Source organism: Sitodiplosis mosellana, unplaced genomic scaffold (assembly GCF_009176505.1).
Source record: "Sitodiplosis mosellana isolate CC-2019 unplaced genomic scaffold, AAFC_SMos_1.0 Smas_scaffold_1, whole genome shotgun sequence".
NCBI classification, from domain to species: domain Eukaryota; kingdom Metazoa; phylum Arthropoda; class Insecta; order Diptera; family Cecidomyiidae; genus Sitodiplosis; species Sitodiplosis mosellana.
The window spans coordinates 13,615,858-13,629,424 of NW_022595244.1; the positions used below are offsets into that span (position 1 = coordinate 13,615,858).

General features: G+C 36.5%; 6 protein-coding genes across 7 annotated transcripts; 2 read left to right on the forward strand and 4 right to left on the reverse strand.

Moving 5' to 3' along the window:
- Positions 1-652: 652 nt before the first annotated feature.
- LOC129564658 (gustatory receptor 23a-like) lies at positions 653-1,457 on the reverse strand. The gene is made up of 3 exons (XM_055438800.1): positions 1,191-1,457; positions 928-1,086; positions 653-825 (listed from the first exon to the last, which is right to left on the reverse strand). The coding sequence occupies exons 1-3, from the start codon at positions 1,233-1,235 to the stop codon at positions 700-702; spliced, it is 330 nt and encodes a 109-aa protein (XP_055294775.1). The 5' UTR covers positions 1,236-1,457; the 3' UTR covers positions 653-699.
- An 887-nt stretch (positions 1,458-2,344) lies between these two features.
- On the reverse strand, positions 2,345-4,331 carry LOC129564656 (putative gustatory receptor 2a). The gene is made up of 4 exons (XM_055438797.1): positions 3,313-4,331; positions 3,013-3,242; positions 2,728-2,886; positions 2,345-2,624 (listed from the first exon to the last, which is right to left on the reverse strand). Exons 1-4 carry the CDS (start codon positions 4,043-4,045, stop codon positions 2,517-2,519), a joined length of 1,230 nt encoding a protein of 409 aa, XP_055294772.1. The 5' UTR covers positions 4,046-4,331; the 3' UTR covers positions 2,345-2,516.
- Positions 4,332-4,370: 39 nt separating this feature from the next.
- On the reverse strand, positions 4,371-7,754 carry LOC129564653 (serine/threonine-protein kinase Pink1, mitochondrial). The gene is made up of 4 exons (XM_055438793.1): positions 7,374-7,754; positions 7,017-7,165; positions 6,828-6,942; positions 4,371-6,752 (listed from the first exon to the last, which is right to left on the reverse strand). Exons 1-4 carry the CDS (start codon positions 7,518-7,520, stop codon positions 5,049-5,051), a joined length of 2,115 nt encoding a protein of 704 aa, XP_055294768.1. The 5' UTR covers positions 7,521-7,754; the 3' UTR covers positions 4,371-5,048.
- Positions 7,755-7,809: 55 nt separating this feature from the next.
- Positions 7,810-9,272, forward strand: LOC129564655 (exopolyphosphatase PRUNE1). The gene is made up of 3 exons (XM_055438795.1): positions 7,810-8,196; positions 8,275-8,797; positions 8,875-9,272. The coding sequence occupies exons 1-3, from the start codon at positions 7,907-7,909 to the stop codon at positions 9,190-9,192; spliced, it is 1,131 nt and encodes a 376-aa protein (XP_055294770.1). The 5' UTR covers positions 7,810-7,906; the 3' UTR covers positions 9,193-9,272.
- Positions 9,273-10,380, reverse strand: LOC129564657 (zinc finger matrin-type protein 2). Of its 2 annotated transcripts, none has more exons than XM_055438799.1 (2): positions 10,247-10,380; positions 9,273-10,182 (listed from the first exon to the last, which is right to left on the reverse strand). In XM_055438799.1, the coding sequence occupies exon 2, from the start codon at positions 10,151-10,153 to the stop codon at positions 9,554-9,556; it is 600 nt and encodes a 199-aa protein (XP_055294774.1). In that variant the 5' UTR covers positions 10,154-10,182; positions 10,247-10,380; the 3' UTR covers positions 9,273-9,553. The 2 variants fall into 2 exon arrangements, with proteins under 2 accessions (XP_055294774.1, XP_055294773.1); XM_055438798.1 differs by having other exon boundaries at positions 9,273-10,191.
- Positions 10,381-10,757: 377 nt separating this feature from the next.
- LOC129564654 (acid phosphatase type 7-like) lies at positions 10,758-12,730 on the forward strand. Its single transcript, XM_055438794.1, has 5 exons — positions 10,758-10,899; positions 11,029-11,186; positions 11,271-11,617; positions 11,681-12,239; positions 12,345-12,730. Exons 1-5 carry the CDS (start codon positions 10,791-10,793, stop codon positions 12,495-12,497), a joined length of 1,326 nt encoding a protein of 441 aa, XP_055294769.1. The 5' UTR covers positions 10,758-10,790; the 3' UTR covers positions 12,498-12,730.
- Positions 12,731-13,567: the final 837 nt, after the last annotated feature.

Below are 13,567 nucleotides of genomic sequence, written 5' to 3' on the forward strand. Positions count from 1 at the left end.
TTGATTAACATCAATCGGCATCGTATCAAGTGAACGTACAAAATCACTTGAATAGTTCGCAAGCACATAATCCATATAGAAAGCAGTGCCGAATACCAAGAGATAAATATTTTTTGGGGAAATTGCATGTACGCGCTGATAGAAACCTTCAATATAATGATGGTCGATAGAAGAGCAAAATTTCGAGCAAATGTTTCGCATCTTTCTTTCATATATGGAATCTTGATCTTTAATCTGGTACTAAATAAGTGATCGACAATGGAAAACTTCTGAATGAGTTTTATTTGACTGTCGCCGGTGAGAAGGGACTCAATGACAATGATCAAATGCGTCAATGAAATGATCATGTACACGCGGAAAGAGTGATATTTTTGAAAATGTCATAAGAATAAATGACAGTTGCAACTATAGTCAATTCTTGATATACGCAAAAGATGGAATATGCCCGAATCCACTTGTATTTGGTGGTTTTCCATGTTGACCACAGACCAAAAAATATGAACAATATAGTGAGGTTGCGGACTTGGTTGAAAAACACCATTTTCAACGATGGCAAATATTGTACTTTCCCATTGTTCTACGGTACCATTTGGATATGCTATTTACTGACTTTGAAATGAAATTTCACATTTGAATATTACTTTTTCTGTCATTTAATCTTTCGGTTTTGAGTGTTTACATAAATACGAGTCCATATCGCTAATGGATTAATTGCTTTGTTCCATTTTCCATTGGCTTCATTATTGGTTTTCTTATCGGTTTTCCTCTGGTTGACATCTCAAATTGGATCAAAATCACCATGTATGTAATGGTCAACGCTATTAACTTTACGAAAGAGAGAAAATAGAGAGCGATAGGATAATTCACAATTTCACGGTCTATTTTCTGAGTTCAAAACAATGTTGAAAGTCATGTAAAAGCACTCACCGAACCGATTAAATTGAAATCGATGTGGAACACTCCATTTGCTGATATAAAGATAGGATCGTGCAGCAATTGTATGGAAAATTCTCTAATCAGATCATTTTGTGGATCATTTTCATTACTCTGTTTAATGCGATGCAAATAGCTGCCTAAGAATCGTGTCTGATTTGATACAAATTGGGAAAATATAATTAAAATTTAACTTCTCATTTCTCTTCTCATTTTTCTTTAATTTTGTTTCTTTTCTCCAGAAAAAATAAACTTACTTGTCGTGAACATGACGAGCAATAAAAGACCATGGCACCTAGCATAACTGTAATCGGTATGAGTAAAGCTACACTTTCACCAACATGTTCGAAGTTTATTTCTGATTTTCCGAAAGCCAAAAATAATCTGTAGTTGTGGCCAATGAAGTCAATAAAATTCTGTGCAACAATTGTGAGTAAAGACCATCCAAATGTGATGTTGATCAGTTCACAAATTTCATGCAACTCCCCATAAATTTGCTTTAAATTTACTAATCTGTCATATGAAGATCGCTTGCTAATGGATGAATCAAGAACGAATACGGAATCACGGAAGAATCGCCAATGATTTGCCCTAACACCGTAAAAACTTTGTGACACTAGAACTTCCTTCATTTTCTCCTTGATAAGACCAAGGCGATTGCGAATTAAAAACACAAAGAATAAGATTTGAATGCATCGCAGGCGCAATATCCACACAGAGCACATACACTGACACCAAAGACTACTAATGTTGTTATGATAGCTTAAATGCACTGTTAAAATGATGCGGACAGAAACAGCAATAAAGATTAACACCGCAAAGCGAACGAAAATTACACGTTTCTCATCTCGATAACAAATTGCCAAGTGCAATTTAGACTTGAACAGAAAATCTGCATACGCAAGTTTCTGAATGAGACGCATTTGAGCGTTGCGATTGATGAGAGCCTCCAAAAGGATAACCAAATGCGTAAATAAAATGCTCCACAAGAATAAATATTCAACTATTGACGATAGAGTATGACCGAACCATTCTCTATCGATAAGAATGGTCGATAAAAAGATACCGAGAACGAAACCAATGCAAGCAATCGAATAAACTATGAGATGCACTTTATATTTTGAATTTTTCCAAATTGGCCACAAACCAAAAATGAGGAAAAATCCGATGAAACCACGCATTTCATCGAACAATTTCTTTTGCTTATGCTTCATTTCCTCTGACTGATGGGAAGCACACTTCACGAATTAGTTAATCAGCTATTTTCGAACCAGTTTTTGTTCAAGAAAAAAAAGCAATTATAGACCATTAACATGCCTATGCAAATGACTAATGATTTAATTTTATCTGCATTCCATATCAAAATCAGTCAGTGAAAATAAATGGACAAACAACTAAAACGCATTTCATATCGTACTGATTTTTATTGAATGCAATCACAAATAATTATAAGTTTGGTGATAAATTGTTGAATGCAATCACAACAACGCAATATTGGTGCTTTGGTTAATCAAGACAGGTGCTACTACACATGTGAATATCAAATGCTTCATCTATTCATAGATTGGCCATCAAATCAATGTTTAATTGCTCCATATTGTCCTATTCGCATTCGACATGTTTTGTATTTCCTTGTCGCTTAGTTCAAACTGAATCAAGATAACCAAGTAGGTTACGGTTGCGGCACCCATCTTTTTCCACAAAGGATATTTCCATTTATATAAAAAATGAATAAATAAACAGAATTGAATAATTATATCCAGAATGCATTCTGAAAAGTTATGAGTCATTTACCGATCCTAATAGATCGAAATCTACGTTGAAAAATCCATTTGCCGTAACAGAAATTGGTTCATGTATTACTTGCAGCGAAAATTCTCGCACAAGATCGTTTTGTGGTTCATTTTCCTTTTCTCTTGTGATACGGTGTAGGTAACTTCCCATGAATCGAGCCTATCAAAAATGTTTTTTTTTTGTACAATTTCTGTTATTATTTTTTGCTTCAAAAATTCAATAGGATTTCATTTTTTGTGTAGATGCAGTGAAAATATGTGTGAATTTAACCAATATTTCTTTTACATATCGAGAACAAGACGAGCAGTAGTAAGCCAATAGACTGAGTATTATAACGATAGGCACCAATAAACCAATACAGTCGACGGCATTCGCAGTATCTGGTACTTTTTGTTCCAATGCTAAAAACGTCCAATAACTGTTGCTTGTAAAATCGATGAAGCATTGCGTGATTATCGCCAACAACGACCACCCGAATGTAACATTGATAAGTTCGCATATTTCGAACAATTCACCTATGATTAAATATAAAATTAGAATTAATCTCATTCCACTCTATGTGAAACCATTTTTTGTTATATTCACCGTAGATTTGTTTCAAATTCAATAATCGGTCGTAAGTTGAGTACTTTGCATTCGAGGTGTCCAAAACGAAGACGATATCCCTGGTATCGGTGATTGGTTGCCATTCATTCGTGCTGCCAGTGTGTATGTTACGTGCTGCTAAAATTTCCTTGACTTTATCATTGACCAAAATCAATCGGGCTCGCAGTAAATACACAAAAAATAACACTTGTACGGATCTTAAACGCATAATCCAAATCGAGAACAGGCAATGATACCAAAAAGAACCTAGCCTGCCCGTCGAGTGCAGATGAACCATTAATCCCACTTTGATGGCAACAAATATGGATAACAGCAATGAAAATCGTATGAACAGTGCCTGTTTCTCCTTGCGATATGACATGAATATCTGTAACTTTGTATTGAACAAACGGTCGACCTGCGAAAACTTTTGGATAAGTTTTGTTTGCGATTTGCGATAGAACAGCGACTGCACCACGATTATCAAATGGGTCGTTAAAATGCTGAACAGGAACGAGTAAGCAACGGCAGTTGATAATGTACTATCTTCTAGCACTTTATTTATGTATATTGCCGATAAAAATATGAAGAACACCAACAGAATCGAAAAAATCGAATACAACATTAACCAAGTTTTATACTTTGTGGTTTGCCACGTCGGCCACAAACCAAAAATGAGAAAGAATGCGATGAAACCTCGCATTTCATCGATGAATGTGCTTTTTATCGACATTTCTTTGTTTGTCTATTTGATTTTTTTCTCGTGGCGTTGGAAAGTTTTTTTCTATCCGAGGGAGACTCTGGCTGAGTTTAAAACCACCGACAGGTTCAAGTTGTTCTCACCAACTAATCGCGGTACGTCATTTATAACATTGAATTTATGGAGTATGTGTTCAAGCAACTGATGACTTTCATTTTCTTATCACGGCACAAAGATCAAAAATTCCGCAGTTCCATACAGTATTATACACCTTAGCTTACCAATATGCCCGATTGAAAATGATAATTGATTAATGATTGTGTTCTATTTTGATGAAATGGCAAAGAAAAACAAACTATTTATTCTTGAATTTTCGATTTTAATTTCGATTGAAATTTTATTCAAACGGAAAGATTCCAACACAAAAAATATCGTGATAAAGTTTATATAATTATCATCTCCAATAAATTATTCGCTTTTCCAAAATGGGAGAAAAGGATGAAGAAATATTCACAGCAATTCAAATTTCTCATGTTTGATTGCATCACACAATTTTGTAGAGCATTGAAACTGCTGCATATATATTTGCTGCTGGTGAACAGATCTGTTCGAAAGCAGCTGTTGCTTGCGTGCATATTCGCTGTGATGCTGGTTCGTTCATGTATCGATTCTCGCGCACAGTGTTTGTCTCTTTCATTCACACGGAACCAGACAGAGAAGCGTACACAACACACAAGACACGTCGTAAGCGACGCGCGCGTGCACACTCATAGCTGCCGTTCGTTCCTCGTGTGTTTTATATGCTTCTCTGTCTGGTTCCGTGTGAATGAAAGAGACAAACACTGTGCGCGAGAATCGATACATGAACGAGCGCGCGTCACAGCGAATATGCACGCAAGCAACAGCTGCTGTCGAACAGATCTGTTCACCAGCAGCAAATATATATGCAGCAGTTTCAATGCTCTGCAATTTTGTAATGACTTTTATAACAATTTTTCTTTTAAATTAAATTTTCAGTGCAATTTTGGTTGATTTTTCAATTGGTTTCCTCCATCGTTTGATGGATCCATTCCAATGCACTTCGGATTTGTTGAAGTTGTGATCGAATAAGGAAACTGGATAAAAGCAAGTATTCGGTATGCGTGCGATTCGATTCGATGTTTCGTAGGCCAAATTTGTCGTTTGTATCGCGGTTACCCGATAAAGTTCCACCGAGCCGAGCTTCGTATAGAACTTTTGTGGTTAATGACAACAGCCACTGTAGAATTTCCGGATTATTTACGGTTACCGTTGGTTTAAGCCATGATGATGGCGCCCATAAGAACAGTTGCATTACATTTGCTGCGATATCAGGTGATAGCCGATGGTTTGGATTGCGATGTAGGATGTTTGTTATTAATTTACGAACAATTAAGGGCACATTTTCATTCAAGGACGGCAGCTGTTCGTCTTGATATTTGGCGCTCTTCAAAATCGGTTGAAGTGGTGATTCAGTCGATTCGTCCTTCGATTGACCATAAAATGGGTTTATCGAATCGAAGATTTCGTATGCAATAGCGCCACAGGCCCATAGATCTGACTTTGAATAGTTCAACATGGAAAATGTACCAGGTGTTTTGGTTATTATCTCGGGTGGCATTAGCGCAGTGTTACCTCCTTTATCAATGTCCATCGATGTGTATGGTACAGTCAATCCGTTGTTTTTATCAGCAAGGCAACAACCAAAATCAGATAAGACTAAAATCGGATGCACATCATTACCATTGAGATCAATGAGAATGTTGTCACTTTTCAGATCTCGATGCGCGACACCATGTCGATATAAATGCGCAACACCCTCTAATAACTGTGCAAACAATAGTAGTCGCGTTCGCATCGAAATATCATGTGATGACTTTAAGTACTCGCACAAACTGTATTCGTATCGTTTCATCAGCAAAAAAAGGCTCATATTACGGCCGTAGCCTTGAGGATTTAACCGTTGTGGCAATGCCATTGGATACAGCGAAGAAGACTGCATCAAATTTGGCACCTGTGCGCAAAATACGCCCACCATCAACACGATATTTGGATGCGGTGGCAACTGTACCGTTTGCTCCATCAACTGTTTCTCCCACCCATCTGCATCGGCATTGGAATATTTTTTCATCGCCGGTATGGTTTCCTTGTACATTGCACGCAGAATGGCCATTGCATTGCTTTGAATGTCATAATTAAACATCATTTTCAATGCCAATGGATATGTTTCGATATCGTTACCTTTCTCATCGTTGAAGCTAATCGTCGAAGAGCTTTCGTTTGAATTTCGTTCGCTGTTGGCATCGTGCCGACTTGAATTCGAGTTGCTTTGGTATTTCACATCTGGTTTCGAATTGAATAGAACCTTTCGATGTGGTTTTGTTTCACGTGCTTGGTTGACATTTGTTGTGTTTGGATTGCGGTTCAAAAAGTGTGGATTTTCCAAACTGGAGCCAAAATTGTGCACATATCTATTCACATCACGCATGGGAGATAGGTCATTATCGGTTGATACATTGCTCGATTCATCAGAGTCATAGTCGGGCACTTTGAGTGGACTGGCTTCGGTTCGGTTGTCTTTAAACGCAGCCGCATAAACCACAGCCGAACATCCTTTAGCAATGGGAGCTCCAACAATCAAATCATCCAATTCAAGTTCATTTTTGTCTTTTACATTTCCCCGTCCAAATTTCGATGTGTCATGCAAACGAGACACAGCTTCCTTTAATCAGAAAAAAAGGTTGTAATAATTTTAGAGAATAATTCGAAAAACGTTCAATAAAATCGATGGCCTTACTCTAATTTCCCAGCAAACACCTTCCAATTCGTCATCTTTCGTTATAATACCATTTCCAGATGCCAAACAAATACCAATTAACGCAAATAATGGAACTGAATCGCCAAAAAGAAACCTAAACCATACAATTCACAGTTGAAATCAATTCAATTATTCACATTTACACGGCTTTAAAATGGGAACACTCACTTTTTTGTTGCTTCATTTCTTAAATCAGCTGAATAAATTGGTGTGATTCGATTGAGTATGTTATCAACAAATAAGCGTCGAGCATGCTGTCCGAAACGAATAAGTGTATTGTTTCGCAGAGCCCACTGGTTTGAATTTGCGATTCCTTCCTATTAGAGCGAAATTAAAAGAAAAAACCAGATTCAAAGTTGCTAATTAGGCATATATTCTTGAACTCGCAATGTCAAAACGTAAAACTACATCACGTTTATTTTTGAGTATTACGTAAACACTTGTTGGGACGACACTCAATCAATTTTTTTTTGTCATCGAAATAATTAAACTATTTTACGGATCGCACAAATTGTCTACACTTACCTTAGCTGCGAGGCCAATTTGACGGGTGAAACCACGGTTTTTCTTTGGGTCCAAAATGTTTATGTGAATGTTTCTCTTAATGCATTGATTGTATACGAGTTGCCGACCATGTTGAAATAGTCGATGCCCTAAAAGTCTAAATGACATATCCGTCTAGAGCCTTCGAATACGCGACAAAAACAAAAACTTAAGATAATCACACGCGTTGATTTCTTTCTTAGCACACGTTTCGATTAGTTTTTCTCCAATAAAAGAAAACTGCCCGTTGATGGGTCAAATTCCAATGTAAAAAAAGGCGAATTCAATCCGTTGCAAAAACTATGTTTACTCTTTGCACCATGAGAAATAATATTGCGTTGTTCTTTATTTGTTGCTCGTTAGGTTTCATTGTCATTTGACATTTTACATGTTTCTATTGTTGATCTGTCAACCGCATTTGTTTTGACATTTCACAGCGCTGCACTCAGTCGGTCCGTTTGTCTGAGTAAAATCTGTGCACAACCAACAAAATTGAATAGCATTCAGAAAAAACAATGAGTCGAATTGGTTTGTTTGTTAAAGAGGCCAGAAAATGGCTAAACTTAAAAGATCCCGTAGTTTTTGTGCTCGGCAATGAAAGTTGCGATTTGGATTCAGCCGTGTGTGCTGTAAGCTTAGCATACTTTTATATGAATACAAACAAACTGCCAGATCATCTGTTGATCGACGGAAAGTGCCGATTTTTACCTATGATGAACATTCATCGAACAAATCTTCCGCTCAAAACTGAAGTGACCTATTTCATGCGCAAACACGGCATTGACATTGATGACTTGGTTTGCAAGTGAGTTTAATATCGAGATTTTCTTTATCATTTCGGCTTTTTAAATCTATTGATTTCTGATTATTTTTTTCTAAATAGCAACGAAGTGTCGCATGACTTATTGAATGTGTCCAAATTCATATTGGTTGATCATCACATCGCTACACCCATAACCGCCAGTGATAGAGTCATTCAAATCTTTGACCATCGGCCATTAGATGCGAAAAATGCCCACATCCCGAATGAATGTAAATCGAAAATTCAAGAAGTTGGTTCGTGTGCCACATTAATAGCTGATGAAATTCGTGCGCTAGAGGGCTCGTTCGAGGAACACGAATATTTGGTCAGCTTTTTAAGAGGACCAATCGTTTTAGACACCATTAATTTTTCTGAATCAGCCGATAAAGCCAGACCACTTGACATTGAAATCAATGGAGAAATCGAAAAATCACTAGATTCGAACGAAGAGGATCGTTTGAAGCTATTCAAGGATTTGGTAAAAGCACGTAGTGACGTTAGTTCATTATCAGCTCTACAACTTTTGTCGAAGGATTTGAAAGTAATTTCAAATAGCGATAAATCGTATGTGGTAGCCATTCCTGGATTTCCAGTTTTAGTCGAGGTGGCTTTTTTTACAATTTCAATGATAAAATTTTTCAAAATTTGAAAAAAACTAAAAAGATATTTGCTGTTTTACAGGACTACGTTAAAAAACAAAATGCGTTGGAAAGTTTGCGGCAATTTGGCAAGGAACGAAACTGTGATATTTTAGTGCTAATGGGAATGAAGGAGCTCGAAACCGGTGGTATTCGGAGAGATATTGGATTGTTACCATTGCGCGACACTGAACAAACAAATAAAGTGATCAACGTGCTATGCATCACGAATAGAGAATACTTGGGGCTTACAAATAAAACTTGTGATCTATTACAAGGCCGACTATTCGAACAACAAAATGTAAAGGCTTCACGCAAACAAATCTTACCGATCGTTCAAAATGTATTGGATGAGAACTAAAAAGAGATCTGCATTCTGAATCCTGTGACAAAACACAATTAAAAAAAAATGAAAATTCAACAAGAAAAAAACTCGAGCAATTTCAGTTGATTTACTTTTATTTCCACAATTCCCAAAAAACTGTACATTGGCAGGAGCAAAAAAACTGGTACAGATTGAAATTTGTGAACTATCATTAAAATTCAATTTCAGGACAAATGTCACGCCATGAATATTGCGTGTTCCCTACAGTAGCATATTGACATCAATGTCATGTGCAATGATATCAAGTAATTTGTATCGTTTCATCAACTCTTCATTTGGCGGAAAATATTTAAAAAAAACAGTGCATCGTATTTCATAAAATCAGTATAAATCCAAGTTAATTGTTTTTCTTAGCACCGCCAAAACCGGCAAATCCCATAAGAGCAGCCATATCGCTGGGCACACCACTTGATTCTTCGTCCAAATCATCGTCAGCTTTTCGTTTGCGCTCTTTTCGCTTCTCTTTTTTGTACTCTTTGTATCGGTCTTCTTCTTCCTTTGCTTCGCGCACTTTCACATCCAAATCATAGTCTTTTTGCTTTTCTTCCATTTTCTTTTTGTTTCGTTGGAATCGTTCTTTTACTTGGTCTAGAGAAGAACGCTCAACCTTCATTGACATTCCCAAATTACGTTGATGCTTTTTCCCGTTGATGTGATCGAGAAAGTTGATGGAATCTTTCACCACACAATCGCACACATTACAATAGTAGCCACCGGATTGTGATGACGGCGTGGTTTTACTGATGACCACACTCTTTCCCAGCTTACTATCCAAATCAACTTTGTAGTCCCGTCTTTTCAATAGCTCGCGCGATACCGGTGCATCGTCTGATTTATCTTCTTCATCGTCTTCTTTTACCCTGAGACGGTCTTGAGCCTTGCGCTCATACTCTTTTCGATCCCACTTTCGACGGTGATCATCTGGACGCATCGACATGGCTGGATTTTTTGTTGTTGTTGCTAAAACTAAAAACACTAAAATTCGAATGAATTATGCAGGAAAAGTGATTGAACGTATGTTTAGTCTTACCTTATTTACTTGTAAATGTAATTGAGTGTACTTTAAATAGAATTCCTGGTCCTTCTTTGTGATTTTTGTTACTATTTTGGTCGATGTAGTCTTCTATTTATTGTTTAATTTTTGACGTTCATGTGTCAAGCTTTATATCTCTTATGCACTGCACAGTGAAGTTGTGCACATTACATACATCCCTATTGGTAAAATTCTGTAATTCCCGATAACTCCTTCTTTGAATATACTAAAGCAGAGAGATGAAAATGCTTAAAATATTCAAACTATATTTTGGTGCTCATTCGTTTTAAATTCGAAAATCATACAATTTCAACGAAATTTCGTCTACAACCCAATGATAAAATGAGCAAATATGAATGTCTTTGTATATATAGCTGTTGACACATCTGTCATTGTTGCTCACTTCCATTATGAGATAACACAATTGAAAAATATAAACAAAGACATAGTCATATGATTCGCTTTCGTGAATTACGAATTGAATGGTCAAAGTGCGTATAAACTGTTTAATCAAAGTTGAGGGCTTGATTGAATTAAAAAGATGAGAGAGATAAATTGTGTAGTATTTTTGCTACTTTTCACATCAATTAACGGTGAATTATCAAAAGTATTTGATTTTCAACCACAACAAGTTCATATTGCGTTTGGAGGTGAGTGTCTTCTGAAAATTTTCAACGCTGTTCATGATGTAACTTAGATTTGTCTTCTAAAAAATAGATTCGTCTTCTAATCAACATTCAGAATGTTAATAAATAATTTTCATTGAAATCTTTCCTTAGAAAATGTTCGTGAAATAGTTGTGATATGGTCTACAATGGATGACATAGATGAGTCCATTGTAAAATATTCTTTAAATGGCGAGCAATTTAAAGCAATGGGTGACTCTCATCTTTTTGTTGACGGTGGCGAAAAAAAACACCGTCAATACATTCACAAGGTATGTTTTATTCAACAAGTCATTTAATTCTAATCATATTCAGTTGTCGATAAATGCATATCAATCGTCCATTCCATTTCAAAGGTAAAGTTGACGAATTTGAAATCCAATTCGCATTATGTTTATCACTGTGGAAGTGAGTTAGGTTGGTCCGACGAATTTTGGTTCGAAACATCGCCAGCAGATGAAAACAACTGGGCACCACAGTTGGCTATCTTTGGCGATATGGGAAATGAGAATGCTCAGTCATTAGCTCGCCTCCAAGAGGAATCACAACAGCATCTGTATGATGCCATCTTTCACGTTGGAGATTTTGCGTACGATATGGATTCAGAAAATGCCAAAGTTGGCGATCAATACATGAGACAAATAGAATCAATAGCCGCATATGTACCTTATATGGTGTGCGCTGGAAATCATGAAGAGAAATAGTAAGCCGATTGATTTCGATTTCGTTTTCGATTTCCACAATTAAAATTCATATTTACTTTCAGCAACTTTTCAAACTATCGCAATCGCTTCCAAATGCCTGGCAATAGTGAGAGTTTGTACTATAGCTTCAACATGGGCCCAGTGCATTTTATTGCCATTTCAACCGAATCCTACTACTTTCTGAACTATGGCATCAAACAGTTATCGAACCAGTACCAATGGCTGGTGGATGATTTGCGTGAGGCAAATAAGCCCGAAAATCGTAAACTACGGCCATGGATTGTTACATTCGGCCATCGTCCGATGTATTGCAGCAATGACGACGTCAAAGCCTGCAAAGAAATGACCACATTCGTTCGAAACGGATTGCCACTCACGCATTTGTATGGATTGGAAGATCTGTTTAAAGATCAAGGCGTTGATGTCACTTTTTGGGCACATCAACATTCCTATGAACGACTATGGCCCATTTATAACTTTGAAGTCAAAAATGGATCGATCGAAGAACCATACCGAAATGCCAAAGCACCCATACACATCATTACTGGGTCGGCTGGATGCAAGGAGGAACATGCCAAATTCAAGAAAGATAAGCCCGAATGGAGCGCCTTCCGTACTGAAGTATGTATCTTTTCCCTCGACATTTTGAGTTTTCACAATTTGCAAAAACCAAATTGAATAGCACTTTCAAATATTCAGCATTCAACAATTCTTGTGTTTTTTCAGGACTATGGTTACACCCGAATGAAGGCATTCAACAAAACACATTTGTATTTTGAACAAGTTTCCGATGAGCAAAATGGTCAAGTCATTGATTCATTTTGGGTCGTAAAAGACCAAACCGTGCCCAGTTATGCCAATTTAAATGAAATTTACTAAATCAACATTTGCATCTGCAAGTTACCGAACTGAAACTATTTTCTACGTTTTAGCACAGATAAGGCCATGAAAGTTCGACGTTGTCTCTCTATGAATAAACATGTAAATTACGATACATTTTAATGATCTAGTTGTAATACATTTTTCAAAGGGATTTTCAAAACGATCAAATTTTGAAGTCAATCAATGTCAACAAATGAGAAATTTTCAATAAAAAATATTTTTCAAACTAATGTCGACAACATTCTCTTGAATTTCTTTGTTTTTCGTGAATAAAACAGATGTTTTGACACAGTGAGAATGCTCCGTATTAAAACAACTTCAATGTTCCCCTATTGATAAAGTCATGCCATTATTAGTGTACTAATAATCGAAACTTCAGTGCACAACTTACTTTGAACAATTTGCTTTAATTTGTATTATTTCTTGAGAAATAACAAAACCAAACGGAAAATTTCAATTTTTCCATGTTAAATAATTGAAATGAATTATTAAATCTTTTTAATAAAAATATAAACGGCAAAAATGCTGCATCGGAATTTTTCGCAACGGCCAAAATTAAATCTAGAGCAAATTGTGTTGCCATCGCTGTCAATTGTGTGTCCCGTTTGTTTTTATTGATTTTTCCAATTGCGACTGATTATTGAGATACATCTTGTCAAAATAGTAATTGATGTAAAGTATAAAATTGATACAAGCGAAAAATAATCGTAAGAACGTGACAATAAACATGACGGACACACAAAATCAGTCGAATAATGACAAAATTGCGGCGTTAACCAAAGAAGCCGAGAACTTAAAGTTGAAATTGGAGGAAGAGCGACAAAAATTGAACGATGTTTCGCGTAAGTGTAAAATCTGTGTCACAAACAGCGCCACATTAGCTTCAGCCCATTTGTTTTGATTTTTCGTTGCATGTCTAATTTTCGTTTTGATTTTGACTAATATTTGGCTCTTTTCCGTTTCCAGTATCATCGGTTGCAGAACGTTTGGAAATGATCACATTTATAAACATCAAACCGCGACGTGTGCTGAAGGGTCATCAGGCAAAGGTGCTATGCTCCGATTGG

What these genes read in the sequence shown, in the direction of transcription:
- LOC129564658 (XM_055438800.1), bottom strand. Translation starts at nt 1,235, where the DNA reads ATGCTAGGTGCCATGGTCTTTTATTGCTCGTCATGTTCACGACAA. An exon ending in GCTCGTCATGTTCACGACAA is followed by an intron (nt 1,087 to 1,190) that starts GTAAGTTTATTT and finishes GTATCAAATCAG; the next exon opens with ACACGATTCTTAGGCAGCTA. An exon ending in ATTTCAATTTAATCGGTTCG is followed by an intron (nt 826 to 927) that starts GTGAGTGCTTTT and finishes TCTTTCGTAAAG; the next exon opens with TTAATAGCGTTGACCATTAC.
- LOC129564655 (XM_055438795.1), top strand. Translation starts at nt 7,907, where the DNA reads ATGAGTCGAATTGGTTTGTTTGTTAAAGAGGCCAGAAAATGGCTAAAC. An exon ending in ATTGATGACTTGGTTTGCAA is followed by an intron (nt 8,197 to 8,274) that starts GTGAGTTTAATA and finishes TTTTCTAAATAG; the next exon opens with CAACGAAGTGTCGCATGACT. An exon ending in GATTTCCAGTTTTAGTCGAG is followed by an intron (nt 8,798 to 8,874) that starts GTGGCTTTTTTT and finishes GCTGTTTTACAG; the next exon opens with GACTACGTTAAAAAACAAAA.
- LOC129564654 (XM_055438794.1), top strand. Translation starts at nt 10,791, where the DNA reads ATGAGAGAGATAAATTGTGTAGTATTTTTGCTACTTTTCACATCAATT. An exon ending in ACCGTCAATACATTCACAAG is followed by an intron (nt 11,187 to 11,270) that starts GTATGTTTTATT and finishes TCCATTTCAAAG; the next exon opens with GTAAAGTTGACGAATTTGAA. An exon ending in GGAAATCATGAAGAGAAATA is followed by an intron (nt 11,618 to 11,680) that starts GTAAGCCGATTG and finishes ATTTACTTTCAG; the next exon opens with CAACTTTTCAAACTATCGCA.
- LOC129564653 (XM_055438793.1), bottom strand. Translation starts at nt 7,520, where the DNA reads ATGTCATTTAGACTTTTAGGGCATCGACTATTTCAACATGGTCGGCAA. An exon ending in AAATTGGCCTCGCAGCTAAG is followed by an intron (nt 7,166 to 7,373) that starts GTAAGTGTAGAC and finishes TCGCTCTAATAG; the next exon opens with GAAGGAATCGCAAATTCAAA. An exon ending in AGAAATGAAGCAACAAAAAA is followed by an intron (nt 6,943 to 7,016) that starts GTGAGTGTTCCC and finishes TGTATGGTTTAG; the next exon opens with GTTTCTTTTTGGCGATTCAG.
- LOC129564657 (XM_055438799.1), bottom strand. Translation starts at nt 10,153, where the DNA reads ATGTCGATGCGTCCAGATGATCACCGTCGAAAGTGGGATCGAAAAGAG.
- LOC129564656 (XM_055438797.1), bottom strand. Translation starts at nt 4,045, where the DNA reads ATGTCGATAAAAAGCACATTCATCGATGAAATGCGAGGTTTCATCGCA. An exon ending in GAATTTGAAACAAATCTACG is followed by an intron (nt 3,243 to 3,312) that starts GTGAATATAACA and finishes ATTTAATCATAG; the next exon opens with GTGAATTGTTCGAAATATGC. An exon ending in GCTCGTCTTGTTCTCGATAT is followed by an intron (nt 2,887 to 3,012) that starts GTAAAAGAAATA and finishes CATTTTTGATAG; the next exon opens with GCTCGATTCATGGGAAGTTA.